The 14,667-nt window shown below is 62.5% G+C and overlaps 1 protein-coding gene across 1 annotated transcript; it reads left to right on the forward strand.

Annotated features, from left to right (window-relative positions):
- Positions 1–224: 224 nt before the first annotated feature.
- Positions 225–13,109, forward strand: LOC310891162 (filamin-B-like; the record flags this gene model as incomplete). Its single annotated transcript, XM_083853446.1, has 7 exons — positions 225–405; positions 2,483–2,598; positions 6,594–6,726; positions 8,509–8,685; positions 10,434–10,652; positions 11,810–12,055; positions 12,864–13,109. Coding segments are annotated over 7 exons (1,260 nt in total), but the record flags the coding sequence as incomplete, so codon positions are not given.
- Positions 13,110–14,667: the final 1,558 nt, after the last annotated feature.

Below are 14,667 nucleotides of genomic sequence, written 5' to 3' on the forward strand. Positions count from 1 at the left end.
GGGGCACCCCAAAACCCACCCGGGGCTACCCCCAGCCCCATGAGGGCCCCCAAAGCCCCCCTGGGGCGCCCCCAACCCCCCCCCCGGGGCACCCCAAAACCCACCTGGGGCTACCCCAACTCCCCCCCGGAGCACCCCCAACCCCCCTGGGGCACCCCAAAACCCCCCAGGGCCACCCCCAGCCCCTTTTGGGGCGCCCCCAGCCCCTTTTGGGTTGCCCCCAGCCCCTGTGGGGGCGCCCCCTGACCCCCCCGTGTCCCCCCCCAGCCGAGTTCAGCATCTGGACGCGCGAGGCGGGCGCCGGGGGGCTCTCCATCGCCGTCGAGGGGCCCAGCAAGGCCGAGATCGCCTTCGAGGACCGCAAGGACGGCTCCTGCGGCGTCTCCTACGTCGTGCAGGAGCCCGGTACGGGGGCCCGTAATCCCGTCCCCGGTAATCCCGGCCCCGGTAACCCCACTAATCCCGGCCCCGTTAATCCTGGTAACCTCGTCCCCATTAATCCCGTTCCCGGTAACCCATTAATCCCGTTCCCTGGTAACCCCATTAATCCCATCCCTGGTAACCCCACTAATCCCATCCCCGTTAATTCCAGTAACCTCGTCCCCATTAATCCCGTTCCTGGTAACCCCATTAATCCTGTCCCCATTAATCCCGTCCCCGGTAACCCCACTAATCCCGTCCCTGATAACCCCACTAATCCCATTCCCATTAATCCCGGTAACCTCATCCCCATTAATCCCGTTCCCAGTAACCCCATTAATCCCGTCCCTGGTAACCCCACTAATCCCATCCCCGTTAATCCTGTTCTCGGTAACCCCATTAATCCCGTCCCTGGTAACCCCACTAATCCCATCCCCGTTAATCCTTTCCCCGGTAACTCCATTAATCCCATCCCTGGTAACCCCACTAATCCCATCCCCGTTAATCCCGGTAACCTCGTCCCCATTAATCCCGTTCCCAGTAACCCCATTAATCCTGTCCCTGGTAACCCCACTAATCCCGTCCCCGTTAATCCCGGTAACCTTGTCCCTGTTAATCCTGTCCCTGGTAACCTCATTAATCCCGTCCCTGGTAACCCCACTGATCCCATCCCCGTTAATCCCGGTAACCTCGCTCCCGTTAATCCTGTTCCCACTAACCCCACTAATCCCGTCCCTGGTAATCCCGGTAACCTCGTCCCTGTTAATCCTGTCCCCGTTACGCCAATTAACCCTGTTCCTATGTCCCTGTTGTACCCACTAATCCCGTCCCCAGTAGCCCCATTAATCCCATCCTTGGTAACCCCATTAATCCCATCCCCGTTAACCTCGGAAACCCTCGTCCCCCATTAATCCCATCCCTGGTAACCCCATTAATCCTGTCCCCCATTAATCCCGTCCCATTAACCCCAATAACCTCGTCCCAAGTGATCCTCTCCCCGTTAATCCTGTCCCCATTAATCCCATCCCCATTAACCCTGTCCCTGTTGTCCCCATTAATCCCATCCCCATTAACCCTCTTAATGAGCCCCATTAATGAGCCCCCTGGTTAAGGAGCCCTTTTGATGAGCTCCCCATTAATGAGCCCTGTTAAGGAGCTCCCCATTAACGAGCCTCATTAATGAGCCTCTGTTAACGAGTGCTCTGCTAGTGAGCCCCATTAATAGCCCCCTGTTTATGAACCCCTTTTACGAATCCCATTAATGAGAGCCCTATTAACAAGCCCCCTGTTAATGACCCCCCATTAATGAGCCCCCCGTTTATGAACCCCAATAACGAGTGCTCTATTAAGGAGCCCCATTAACGAGACCCCATTAATAAGTGCCCTATTAATGAGACCCCCATTAGGGAGCCCCATTAATAAATGCCCTATTAATAGGAGCCCCATTAATGAAACCCCATTTATGAACTTCATAAATGAGTGCCCTATTAATGATCCTCCCGTTAAGGACCCCTGTTACTGAAACCCCATTTACGAACCCCATTAATGAGTGCCTATTACGGGCCCCCCCATTAACGAACCCCATTAATGAGTGCCCTATTAATGAGCCTCCCGTTGAGGATGCCCTTACTGAAACCCCATTTGTGAACCCCATTAATGAGTGCCCTATTAATGAGCCTCCCGTTGAGGACCCCGTTTACGATCGCCAATAATGAGTGCCCTATTAATGAGCCTCCCGTTAAGGATGCCCTTTACTGAAACCCCATTTACGAACCCCATTAACGAGTGCCCTATTAACGAGCCTCCCGTTGAGGACCCCTGTTACTGAAACCCCATTTACGAACCCCATTAACGAGTGCCCTATTAACGAGCCTCCCGTTGAGGACCCCCGTTACTGAAACCCCATTTCTGAACCCCATCAACGAGTGCCCTATTACGAGCCCCCCCATTCAGGAACCCATTAACGAGTGCCCTATCACCGATCCTCCCATTAACGACCCCTCCCGTTAACGACCCGTCCCGTTAACGGCCCCCGCTAACGCCCCCGTTGCCGACCCCGCAGGCGACTACGAGGTGTCGGTGAAGTTCAACGAGGAGCACGTCCCCGACAGCCCCTTCGTGGTGTCGGCCTCCTCGCCCTGCGACGCGGCGCGGCGCCTCACTGTTTCTAGCCTTCAGGTGAGGCACTGGGAGAAGGCCCCGGCCCGCAGGGCTCCGCAGGGCTCCGTAGGGCCTCTATAGGGCCTCCGTAGGGCCTCCGGGGGCGGGAGAACCTCCATAGCGCCTCCGTAGGGCCTCCGGGGGCAGGAGGGTGCTGTAGAGCCACTATAGGGCCTCCGTAGGGCCTCCAGGGGCAGGAGAATCTCTATAGGGCCTCTGTAGGGCCTCCATAGGGCCTCCGGGGGCAGGAGGGTGCTGTAGGGCCTCCGTAGGGCCTCTGTAGGGCCTCCAGGGGCAGGAGAACCTCCATAGGGCCTCCATAGGGCCTCCGGGGGCAGCAGGGTGCTGTAGGGCCTCCGTAGGGCCTCTATAGGGCCTCCAGGGCAGGAGAACCTCCATAGGGCCTCCATAGGGCCTCCAGGGGCAGGAGAACCTCCATAGGGCCTCCATAGGGCCTCCAGGGGCAGGAGAACCTCCATAGGGCCTCCAGGGGCAGGAGGGTGCCGTAGGACCTCCGTAGGGCCTCCGTAGGGCCTCTATAGGGCCTCCAGGGCAGGAGAACCTCCATAGGGCCTCCATAGGGCCTCCATAGGGCCTCCAGGGGCAGGAGAACCTCCATAGGGCCTCCATAGGGCCTCCAGGGGCAGGAGGGTGCAGTAGGGCCTCCAGGGGCAGGAGGGTGCAGTAGGGCCTCTGTAGGGCCTCCATAGGGCCTCTGTAGGGCCTGCAGGGGCAGGAGGGTGCTGTAGGGCCTCTATAGGGCCTCTGTAGGGCCTCCAGGGGCAGGAGAACCTCCATAGGGCCTCTATAGGGCCACCAGGGGCAGGAGAACCTCCATAGGGCCTCCATAGGGCCTCCGGGGGTAGGAGAACTTCTATAGGGCCTCTGTAGGGCCTCTAATAGGGTCTCCATGGGGCCTCCATAAGGCCTCCGGGGGCACGAGGGTGCTGTAGGGCCTCTATAGGGCCTCTAGGGGCAGGAGAACCTCTACAGGGCCTCCATAGGGCCTCTGTAGGGCCTCTGGGGGCAGGAGAACCTCCATAGGGCCTCCAGGCGCAGGAGGGCTCCATAGGGCCTCCGTAGGGCTGTGATAGGGCCTCTACAGGGCCTCAAGGGGCAGACAGCCTCTATAGGGCCTCGATAAGGCATCAGTAGGGCCTCTAGTGGGGTGTCGAGGGGCAGGAGGGCTCTGTAGGGCCCCAATGGGGTTTAGGGGTGCCTATAGGGTCAGCACAGCCCTATAGGGCCCTAATGGGGTTTAGGGGGGCCTGTAGGGTCACCGCAGCTCTATAGGGCCCTAATGGGGTTTAGGGGTGCCTATAGGGTCAGCACAGCTCTATAGGGCCCTAATGGGGTTTAGGGGGGCCTGTAGGGTCACTGTAGCTCTATAGGGCCCCAATGGGGTTTAGGGGGGCCTATAGGGTCACCGCAGCTCTATAGGGCCCTAATGGGGTTTAGGGGTGCCTATAGGGTCAGCACAGCTCTATAGGGCCCCAATGGGGTTTAGGGGGGCCTGTAGGGTCACCGTAGCTCTATAGGGCCCCAATGGGGTTTAGGGGGGCCTATAGGGTCACCGCAGCTCTATAGGGCCCTAATGGGGTTTAGGGGGGCCTATAGGGTCAGCACAGCTCTATAGGGCCCTAACGGGGTTTGAGGGTGCCTATAGGGTCAGCACAGCTCTATAGGGCGCTAACGAGGTTTGAGGGTGCCTATAGGGTCAGCACAGCTCTATAGGGCCCCAGTGGGGTTTAGGGGGGCCTATAGGGTCAGCACAGCTCTATAGGGCCCCAGTGGGGTTTAGGGGGCCTATAGGGCCCCAGTGGGGTTTAGGGGTGCCTGTAGGGTCACCGCAGCTCTATAGGGCCCCAATGGGGTTTAGGGGCACCTATAGGGCCCTAATGCAGTTTAGGGGTGCCTGTAGGGTCACCGCAGCTCTATAGGGGGTGGTGGGGTCCCTGCGCTGCCCGGGCGCCCCCCCAGGGGTCTTCTCCCGTGCCTCTTTTAAAGGCTATTAACAGACACCCCCACCCCCCCAAAATCTGGGGGGGGCCACCGGGGCCGGCCGGGCCTCAGCGGGGCAGAACGGCCCCCCCCAGGGCCCCCCCCGCACCCCAAAACCGGGGGCCGGGACCCCCGTTCTCCCCCGCTGAGCCCCGCGGCCCCATAAGGTAAGTGGGGTGCTGGGTGGGTTGGGGGGGGGGGCCCACACCCCAAATCCCTCCCCACCCCCTTGGGAGACCCCCCCGTGTTTTTGGGGACCCCCTCGTGTTTTGGGGGACCCCCCCATGTCCTTGGGACCCCCCCCAATATTTTGGGGGATCCCCAGAGCGGGGTTTTGGGGTCTCCCCGGGGGGGGGGTCTCGGGGTGCGGAGCCCCCCCAGGTGGGGATCTTGGGGTGCAGATCCCCGCCGGGGGCGTTTTGGGGTGCGGGCCCCCCCCCCCAAGGGGTTGTTTTGGGGGTGACCCCCCCCAAGGTGTATGGGGGGGATTTTTGGGGTGCGGAAGCCCCCCGGGGTCTTTAGGGGGAGGGTTTTGGGGGGATCGCCCCCCCAGGGGATGTTTGGGGGGGGGATTTGGGGGTGTTTGTCCCCCCCCGGGTTATTTTGGGGGTGTTCGTCCCCCTGAATTATTTGGGGTGAGGATTTTGGGGTGATTTGGGGCAGGATTTTGGGGTTGTTTGGGGCAGGTTTGGGGGCAGGATTTTGGGGTGATTTGGGGCAGGTTTTGGGGTGGTTTGGGCAGGATTTGGGACAGGATTTAGGGCCGTTTTTGGGGTTGTTTGGGGCAGGATTTTGGGGTAATCTGGGGTGATTTGGGGCAGGTTTTGGGGGTGATTTGGGGCAGGTTTTGGTGTGATTTGGGACAGGATTTAGGGCAGGATTTGGGGTTGTTTGGGGTAGGATTTTGGGGTTGATTTGGGGCAGGTTTTGGTGTGATTTGGGGCAGGAGTTGGCGGCAGGATTTTGGGGTGACGTAGAGGCAGGATTTAGGGGCAGGATTTGGGATTGTTTGGGGCAGGATTTTGGGGTGATTTGGGACAGGATTTGGGGGTGATCTGGGGCAAGTTTTAGGGCAGGATTTTGGGGGTGATTTGGGACAGGTTTTGGAGCAGGGTTTTGGGGTGATTTGGGGCAGGATTTTGTTTTTTTGGGGGGCAGGATTTTGGGGTGCCTTGGGGGTGATTCGGGGCAGGATTTTGGGGTGATTTGGGGCAGGATTTAGAGTGGTTTGGGGACATGATTTTGGGGTGATTTGGGGCAGGATTTGGGGGTTGTTTGGGGCAGGATTTTGGGGTGATTTGGGTCAGGTTTGGAGCAGGGTTTTGGGGTGATTTGGGTCAGGTTTTGGAGCATGGTTTTGGGGTGATTTGGGGTTGATTTGGGGCAGGATTTTGGGGTTGTTAGGGGCAGGATTTGGGTCAGGATTTTGGGGTGATTTGGGGCAGGATTTTGGGGTTGTTAGGGGCAGGATTTGGGGCAGGATTTTGAGGTTGTTTGGGGCAGGATTTGGGGGGTGATTTGGGGGTGATTTGGGGCAGGATTTTGGGGTTGTTAGGGGCAGGATTTGGGGCAGGATTTTGAGGTTATTTGGGGGGTGATTTGGGGGTGATTTGGGGCAGGATTTTGGGGTTGTTAGGGGCAGGATTTAGGGCAGGATTTGGGTCAGGATTTTGGGGTGATTTGGGGCAGGATTTTGGGGTTGTTAGGGGCAGGATTTGGGGCAGGATTTTGGGGTGATTTGGGGCAGGATTTGGGGGTGTTTTGGGTCAGGTTTTGGAGCAGGGTTTTGGGGTGATTTGGGGCAGGATTTTGGGGTGATTTGGGGCAGGATTTTGGGGGTGACTTGGGGCGGGATTTCGGGGTGCCTTGGGGGACGATTCGGGGCAGGATTCCGCGCTCCTTCCCGGCTCCTTCCCTTCCTATCCCCCCTCCCCGTTCCCCCCCGCCCTCGGGAGGGGGGTGTATAAATTTGGGGGCGCCCCCCCCCCCCCATAACGCTCTGTGCCCCCCAGGAGTCCGGCCTCAAGGTCCACCAGCCGGCCTCCTTCGCCGTCAGCCTCAACGGGGCCAAGGGGGTGCTGGACGCCAAGGTGCACAGCCCCTCGGGCGCCCTGGAGGAGTGCCACATCTCCGAGGTCACCGAAGGTGAGGGGACCCCCCCGGGACCCCCCCCGGGACCCCCCGCGATCCCCCCGGGACCCCCCCCTCACCCCCTGCTCCGCAGGACCCCCTCACACCCCGCTATAGGGTTTTTTTTTGGGGTACCGGGGGGGGGAGAGGGGTATAATTCCCCCACCCCACGCCTGGCCTCCAGACCCCCCTGGGACCCCCCCCTCACCCCCAAACCCTCAGCCCCCCCCCCCCCACCCCGCTATAGGGGATTTTTTGGGGTGCTGGGGGGGGGAGAGGGGCACGATTCCCCCACCCCACACCTGGATTTTTTGGGGGGGCGGGGCTGGGGAGGGGCTCTCGGTGCCCCCCCCCCCCCCCCCCCCCGTGCTGGGGTTTTGGGGTGCCCCACATGGGTCATGGGGGGGGGCTTTAGGGAGCCCTATAGGGCTTCTAGGGGGGGGCTTTGGGGTGCCCCATGGATCACGGGGGGCTCCTGGGGGGGCTTTAGGGACCCCTTTGGGGTGCCCCCGTGTTCCATGGGGGGCTCCAGGGGGGCTCTAAGGAGCCCTACGGGGTTTTAGGGGGGGCTTTGGGGTGCCCCATGGATCATGGGGGGCTCCTGGGGGGGCTTTAGAGAGCCCTATAGGGCTTCTGGGGGGGCTTTGGGGTGCCCCCATAGATCATGGGAAGCTCCAGGGGGGGCTTTAGGGAGCCCTTTGGGGTGCCCCATGTTCTATGGGGGGCTCCTGGGGGGGGCTTTAGGGAGCCCTTTGGGGTTTTGGGGGGGGCTTTGGGGCGCCCTATGGAGCCTGGGGGGCTCCAGGGGGGCTCTAAGGAGCCCTACGGGGTTTTAGGGGGGGCTTTAGGGAGCCCTCTGGGGCTTCTGGGGGTGGGGGGGCTTTGGGGTGCCCCATGTTCCATGGGGGGCTCCTGGGGGGGCTTTAGGGAGCCCTTTGGGGCTTCTGGGGGGGGTTTTGGGGTGCCCCACAGAGCCTGGGGGGGCTTTGGGGAACCCCACGCCCCTTGTGGGGCCCATTGGAGGATTTAGGGCCCCCGCCGGGGGGGGCTCTGTAGGGTCTGGGGGGGCTCCTATGGGGTTTTTTGGGGGGGGGTCTATGTTTTAGGGCCACCCACAGCCTCCCCCTTGGGGTCAACGGCTCGGACTTTTTGGGGCCGCCATGAGGCCGGGGGCTGCTTTTGGGGTCCGGGGGCTGCTTTGGGGGTTGGGGGGAGGTTTGGGGGGGTCTGGGAGGGGTCTAGGAGGGGTCTGGGGGGGGCTCCTATGGGGTTTTTTTTGGGTCCACGTCTTAGGGCCACCCACAGCCTGCCCCTTGGGGTCAACGGCTTGGACTTTTTGGGGCTGCCACGAGGCCGGGGGCTGCTTTTGGGGTTCAGGGGGGTTCGGGGGGGTCCTTTTTGGGGTCCGGGGGGGGTCAGGGAGGGGTCCGGGGGGGGCTCCTATTGGGGTTTTTTTGGGTCCACGTCTTAGGGCCACCCACAGCCTCTCCTTTGGGGTCAACAGCTCGGGCTTTTTGGTGCCGCCATGAGGCCGGGGGCTGCTTTTGGGGTCCGGGGGGTCCTTTTTGGGGTCCAGGGGGGTCTGGGGGGGGTCCAGGGGACTTTGGGGGGTGTCCGGGGGGGGTTCTCCTATGGGTTTTTTTGGGAGGTCTTTTTTGGGGTCAACCCACAGCCTCCTCCTTGGGGTCAACGGCTCGGACTTTTTGGGGCCGCTGTGAGGCCGGGGGCTGCTTTTGGGGTTCGGGGGGGTCCGTGCTGACCCCACGCCCGTCCCCCTGTCCCCCCCGCCCCCCCCAGACAAGTACGCGGTGCGCTTCATCCCGCGGGAGAACGGCGTCTACTCCATCGACGTCAAGTTCGACGGCGCCCACATCCCCGGCAGCCCCTTCAAGGTGCGCGTGGGCGAGCCGGGGCAGGCCGGGGACCCCGGCCTCGTGTCCGCCTACGGGCCCGGCCTCGAGGGCGGCACCACAGGTACGGGGTCGGGGGGCCGGGGGGGGCGTCGGGGGGTCGGGGGGTCGGAGGGGGGCGTTGTGGGGTTGGGGGGCCCCAAAGGGTTGGGGTCCTGGAGATTTGGGGTCCTTGTGGCGTTGGGGTCCTTGAGGCATTGGGTTCTGGTGGATTTGGGGTCCTCATCGGGTTATGGTCCTGGAGATTTGGGGTCCCCATCGATTTGGGATCTTCATCGGGTTGGGTTCCTGGAGATTTGGGGTCCCTGTGGGGTTGGGGTCCTCATGGATTTGGGGTCCTCATCAGGTCAGGGTCCTGGAGATTTGGGGCCCCCATGGATTTGGGTCCCTATGGACTTGGGGGTCCTCATGGATTTGGGATCTTCATCCGGCTGGGTTCCTGGAGATTTGGGGTCCCTGTGGCGTTGGGCTCTGGTGGATTAGGGGTCCTCATCAGGTTAGGGTCCTCCATGGGGTTGGGGTCCTCATCGGGTTGGGCTCCTGGAGATTCGGGGTCCCCATGAATTTGGGGTCCCCATGGATTTGGGATCTTCATCGGGTTGGGTTCCTGGAGATTTGGGGTCCCTGTGGCGTTGGGTTCTGGTGGATTTGGGGTCCCTGTGGGGTTGGGGTCCTGGAGATCTGGGGTCCCCGTGGATTTGGGGTCCCCATGGACCTGGGATCTTCATCGGGTTGGGTTCCTGGAGATTTGGGGTCCCTGTGGCGTTGGGTTCTGGTGGATTTGGGGTCCTGCATGGGGTTAGGGTCCTGCATGGGGATCGGGGTCCTGGAGATTTGGGTTCCCCATGGATTTGGAGTCCCCATGGGTTTGGGATCTTCATCCAGCTGGGTTCCTGGAGATTTGGGGTCCCTGTGGCGTTGGGATCACTGTGGGGTTGGGGTCCTGGAGATTTGGGGTCCTCCTGGATTTGGGATCCTCCAGTGTCGGGTTCCCCATGGATTTGGGGCCCCTGTGGGATCAGCCTCCCCATGGATTTGGGGTCCCTGTAGGATCGGGCTCCCCATGGATTTTGGGCTCCTCAGCTTTGGGGTCCCCATGTGATCAGGCTCCCCACAGTGTTGGGTTCCCCATGGATTTGGGGTCCCTGTGGGATCAGCCTCCCCATGGATTTGGGGGGCCCCATGAATTTGGTCTCCCCATGGATTTGGGGTCCCTGCAGTGTCAGACTCCCCATGGATTTGCGATCCTACAATGTCGGGCTCCCCATGGATTTGGAGTCCCCACAAATTTGGTCTCCCCATGGATTTGGGGTCCCCGCGGTGTTGGGTTCCCCATGGATTTGCGATCCTACAACGTTGGGTTCCCCATAGATTTGGGGTCCCTGTGGGATCAGCCTCCCCATGGATTTGGGGTCCCCACGAATCTGTCTCCCCATGGATTTGGGGTCCCCGCGGTGTTGGGTTCCCCATGGATTTGGGGTCCTACAATGTTGGGTTCCCCATAGATTTGGGGTCCCTGTGGGATCAGCCTCCCCATGGATTTGGGGTCCCCACGAATCTGTCTCCCCATGGATTTGGGGTCCCCGCGGTGTTGGGTTCCCCATGGATTTGGGGTCCCTGTGGGATCAGCCTCCCCATGGGATCGGGCTCCCCATGGATTTGTGATCCTACAACGTTGGGTTCCCCATGGATTTGGGCTCCTACAACGTCGGGCTCCCCACGGATTTGGGGTCCCAACGGGTCCATCTCCTTACCGTTGACCCCCCCCGTGCCCCCCACCCCCCAAACCCCCCGTTTTTCCCCCCCCCGCAGGCTCCCCGGCAGAGTTCGTGGTGAACACGTCGAAGGCGGGCCCGGGGGCGTTGGCCATCACCATCGACGGCCCGTCCAAGGTGAAGATGGAGTGCGAGGAGTGCGCCGAGGGCTGCCGCGTCACCTACACCCCCATGGCCCCCGGCAGCTACCTCATCGCCATCAAGTTCGGGGGGCCCCACCACATCGCCGGCAGCCCCTTCAAGGCCAAGATCACCGGTAGGGGGGGGCTGGGGGGGTTGGGGGGGATTTCGGGGGAGTTGGGGGGGATTTGGGGGTGTTTGGGGGGATTTGGGGGGGATTTGGGGGTGTTAGGGGGGCTCCACCACATCGCCGGCAGCCCCTTCAAGGCCAAGATCACCGGTAGGGGGGGATTGGGGGGGGTTGGGTGGGCGTTGGGGGGATTTCGGGTGATTTGGGGGGGATTTTGGGGGGGATTTGGGGGTGTTAGGGGGGCGTTGGGGGGGATTTGGGGGTGTTAGGGGGGTCCCACTGCATTGCTGGCAGCCCCTTCAAGGCCAAGATCACTGGTAGGGGAGGGGCTGGGGGCATTGGGGGGGGATTTGGGGGGGTTGGGGGGTGTTAGGGGGGCAATGGGGGGGATTTGGGGGGGTTGGGGGGGATTTTGGGGGAGTTGGGGGGATTTTGGGGGAGTTGGGGGGATTTGGGGGTGTTAGGGGGGCATTGGGGGGGATTTGGGGGTGTTGGGGGGCCCCACCACATCGCCGGCAGCCCCTTCAAGGCTAAGATCACCGGGGGGGGGGGGGGGCTGGGGGGTTGGGGGGATTTGGGGGCGGTTGGGGGGGTGGTTGGGGGGCTTGGGGGGGGGAATTGGGGAGATTTGGGGGGATTTAGGGTGGGAATTTGGGGACTCGCAGGGGATTTAGGGTGGAATTGGGGGGTTTGGGGGGCTTGGGGGGGAAATTGGGGGGTTTGGGGGGATTTAGGGTGGGAATTTGGGGAGGTGGGGGTGATTTAGGGGGGAAATTGGGGAGGTGGGGGGAGTTTAGGGGGGAAATCAGGGGGCGTGGGGGGATTTGGGGGGGAATTGGGGGTTTGGGGGTATTTAGGGGATAAACTGGGGGGGAAGGGGGGCATTTTGGGGAGGAAACCCGGGATTTGGGGGGGATTTGGGGTGGAAATCGGGGGGCTCAGGGCAGGGTTCGGGGGGCAGGAGGGGTTTGGGGGGGGCACTTAAGTAGGTGGAAGGAATATGGGGGGGCTGTGCTGAGCCTGGGGGGGGGGGGGGGCAGGAAGCTTTGAGGCCAACCTGGCGTTTTTTTTTGGGGGGGGGGGGGGGGGGTGCCGCTCCCATTTCAGGGCACATTTTTGGGTCGATTTCCCCATTTTTAACCCCTTCCCCCCCCCCCCCACAGGCCCCCGCTTAGTGAGCAGCCACAGCCTGCGCGAGAGCTCCTCGGTGCTGGTGGACGCCGGGGGGGCCCCGGTGCCGGCGGTGGGGGCGGCCCCCCCGGCGGCGGCGGCGGCGGGTGCTGGGGGGGGGCCCCCCGCAGGCGGCCCCAAATTTTCGGACGCCTCCAAGGTGGTGGCCAAGGGGCTGGGGCTCAGCAAAGCCTTCGTGGGCCAGAAGAACTCCTTCACCGTCGACTGCAGCAAGGCGGGTACGGGGCGCTTTCGGGGTGCCCCCCCCGTATTTCGGGGTGCCCCCCAATATTTTAGGGTCCCCCCCTCCCTTCTGGGTTCCCCCCCTTGCTTGTGAGGTCCCCCCCCTGCTTCTGGACCCCCCCCCCTGCTTCTGGGGTCCCCCCTTGCTTGTGAGGTCCCCCCCCTGGTTCTGGGGTCCCCCCCCTGGTTCTGGGTCCCCCCCCCCGCTTCTGGGGTCCCCCCCTGCTTCTGGACCCCCCCTGCTTCTAGGCTCCCCCCCTTTGCTTCTGGGGTCCCCCTCCCGCTTCTGGGGTCCCCCCCCCACATTTCGGGGTCCTCTTCATATTTTGGGGTCTCCCCTGCTTTCGGGGTCCCCCCTCCCTCGCAACTTTTGGGGGGGGTTATAAGACTTTTGGGGAGTTGGCTTTGAGGGGGGTGATTTTGGGGGGGGGTTAAATGGCTTTGGGGGTAAATTGACTTGGGAGGGGTTAAATGGCTTTGGGGGGGCTACTTTTGGGGGGCTTACAAGGCTTTTGGGGAGTCGGCTTTGAGGGGGGGTAATTTTGGGGGGGGTAAATTGACTTGGGGGGGTTAATTGAATTTGGGGGGGGAGTTAAATGGCTTTGGGGGGGGGTTAAATGGCTTTGGGGGGGCTGCTTCGGGTCCATTTCAGGGTCTGGGTTCCGCACTCCGCCATCTCTCCTACTGGGGGCATCACCTTGGGGTGGGGGGCCCCCCGCTATTTGGGGGAGCCCCCTACTATTTGGGGGAGCCCCCCGCTGTTTCGGGGAGCCCCCCCCTCATTTTGTGCCCCCCCCCCCGCAGGGAACAACATGCTGCTGGTGGGGGTGCAGGGCCCGCGGGCGCCGTGCGAGGAGCTGGTGGTGAAGCACCTGGGCCACCAGCTGTACAGCGTGGGCTACCTCCTGCGCGAGCGCGGCGACTACGTCCTGGTGCTCAAGTGGGGCGACCAGCACGTGCCCCACAGCCCCTTCCACCTCTCCGTGCCCTGAGCACCGCCCCCCCCGGACCCCCCCCCCTCAAAAAAAAAACCACCACCGCACCCCCCCCACCCCTCACTACTCCCCCCCCCCTCCATTCTACGCTTCCCCCCCCCACGCCGAATTTTTTTATTTTTTTTTCTTTATTTTATTTTAATTTTTTTGTAACGGGGGGGGCTCGCTGGTACTCAGCGCTGCCCCCCCCTCCTCCTCCTCCTCCTCCCCCCCCCCCCCCCCCTCCCCGCCTGACCCTGGGGAGAACCGGGGATGGGGGGTGGGGGGGGGGCGATGAACCCCAATAAAAACTCGTTCTGCTTCTGCGCGGCCCTGTGTCTGCTGGGGGGGGTATTGGGGTCTGGGGGGGGATAATGGGGCTGGGGGGGGATATTGGGGGCTGGGGGGGGGTATTGGGGTCTGGGGGGGGATAATGGGTTGGGGGGGGGATAATGGGTTGGGGAGGATATTAGGGGCTGGGGGGGGATATTGGGGTCTGGGGGGGGGAGATAATGGGGTCTGGGGGGGGGATATTGGGGTGGGGGGGGATGATAGTGGCTGGGGGGGATATTAGGGGCTGGGGGGGGATAATGGGGGCTGGGGGGGATATTAGGGGCTGGGGGGGGATATTGGGGTCTGGGGGGGGATAATGGGTTTGGGGGGGATATTGGGGTGGGGGGGGGATAATGGGTTGGGGGGGATATTGGGGTGGGGGGGGATGATAGTGGCTGGGGGGGATATTAGGGGCTGGGGGGGATAATGGGGGCTGGGGGGGATATTAGGGGCTGGGGGGGGATATTGGGGTCTGGGGGGGGATAATGGGTTTGGGGGGGATATTGGGGTGGGGGGGGGATAATGGGTTGGGGGGGATATTGGGGGCTGGGGGGGGATAATGGGTTTGGGGGGGATATTGGGGGCTGGGGGGGGATAATGGGTTTGGGGGGGATATTGGGGGCTGGGGGGGGATAATGGGTTTGGGGGGATATTGGGGTCGGGGGGGGATAATGGGTTTGGGGGGATATTGGGGTCGGGGGGGGATAATGGGTTTGGGGGGGATATTGGGGTGGGGGGGATATTGGGGTCTGGGGGGGGATTTGGGGAGGGGTAGGGGGGCGGGGGGGAACATTAGGGAGAATATTGGGGTTTGGAGGGGGTAGCGGGGTCTGGGGCGGAAAGGGGGGGTAGTGGGGGGGATACGAGGGATTGGGGGGACTTTGGGGTTTGGGGGGAGATATTGGGGGGGTATATTGGAGTCTGGGGGGGATATTGGGGGGTATTGGGGGGGATAAGGGGGTTGTGGGATATTGGGGGGTCGGGGGGGTATTGGGGTGGGGGGGCGTATTGAAGATATTGGGGGGATGGTGGGGTGGGGTATTGGGGGCGGGGTATTAGGGTGAGGGGGGGATTGGGGGGGATTGGGGAAGTGTTTGGGGGGGCAGTGGGGGGATATTGGGGTGGGGGAGATCGATAAGGGGGGGGGTCAGCACCTGTACGTGGGTGACACCTACAGGAAAGGGGAAGAACCGCACTGAACTGCTGGGGGGGGCACAAGGGGGGGGGCCCTATGGGAAGAACCTTATAGGGGGGTTGGGTCACAGAGCCCCCCCCCAACCATATCCCTACGTGGGAAACCC

This window comes from Anser anser (assembly GCF_964211835.1).
Source record: "Anser anser genome assembly, contig: HAP1_SCAFFOLD_761, whole genome shotgun sequence".
NCBI classification, from domain to species: Eukaryota; Metazoa; Chordata; class Aves; order Anseriformes; family Anatidae; genus Anser; species Anser anser.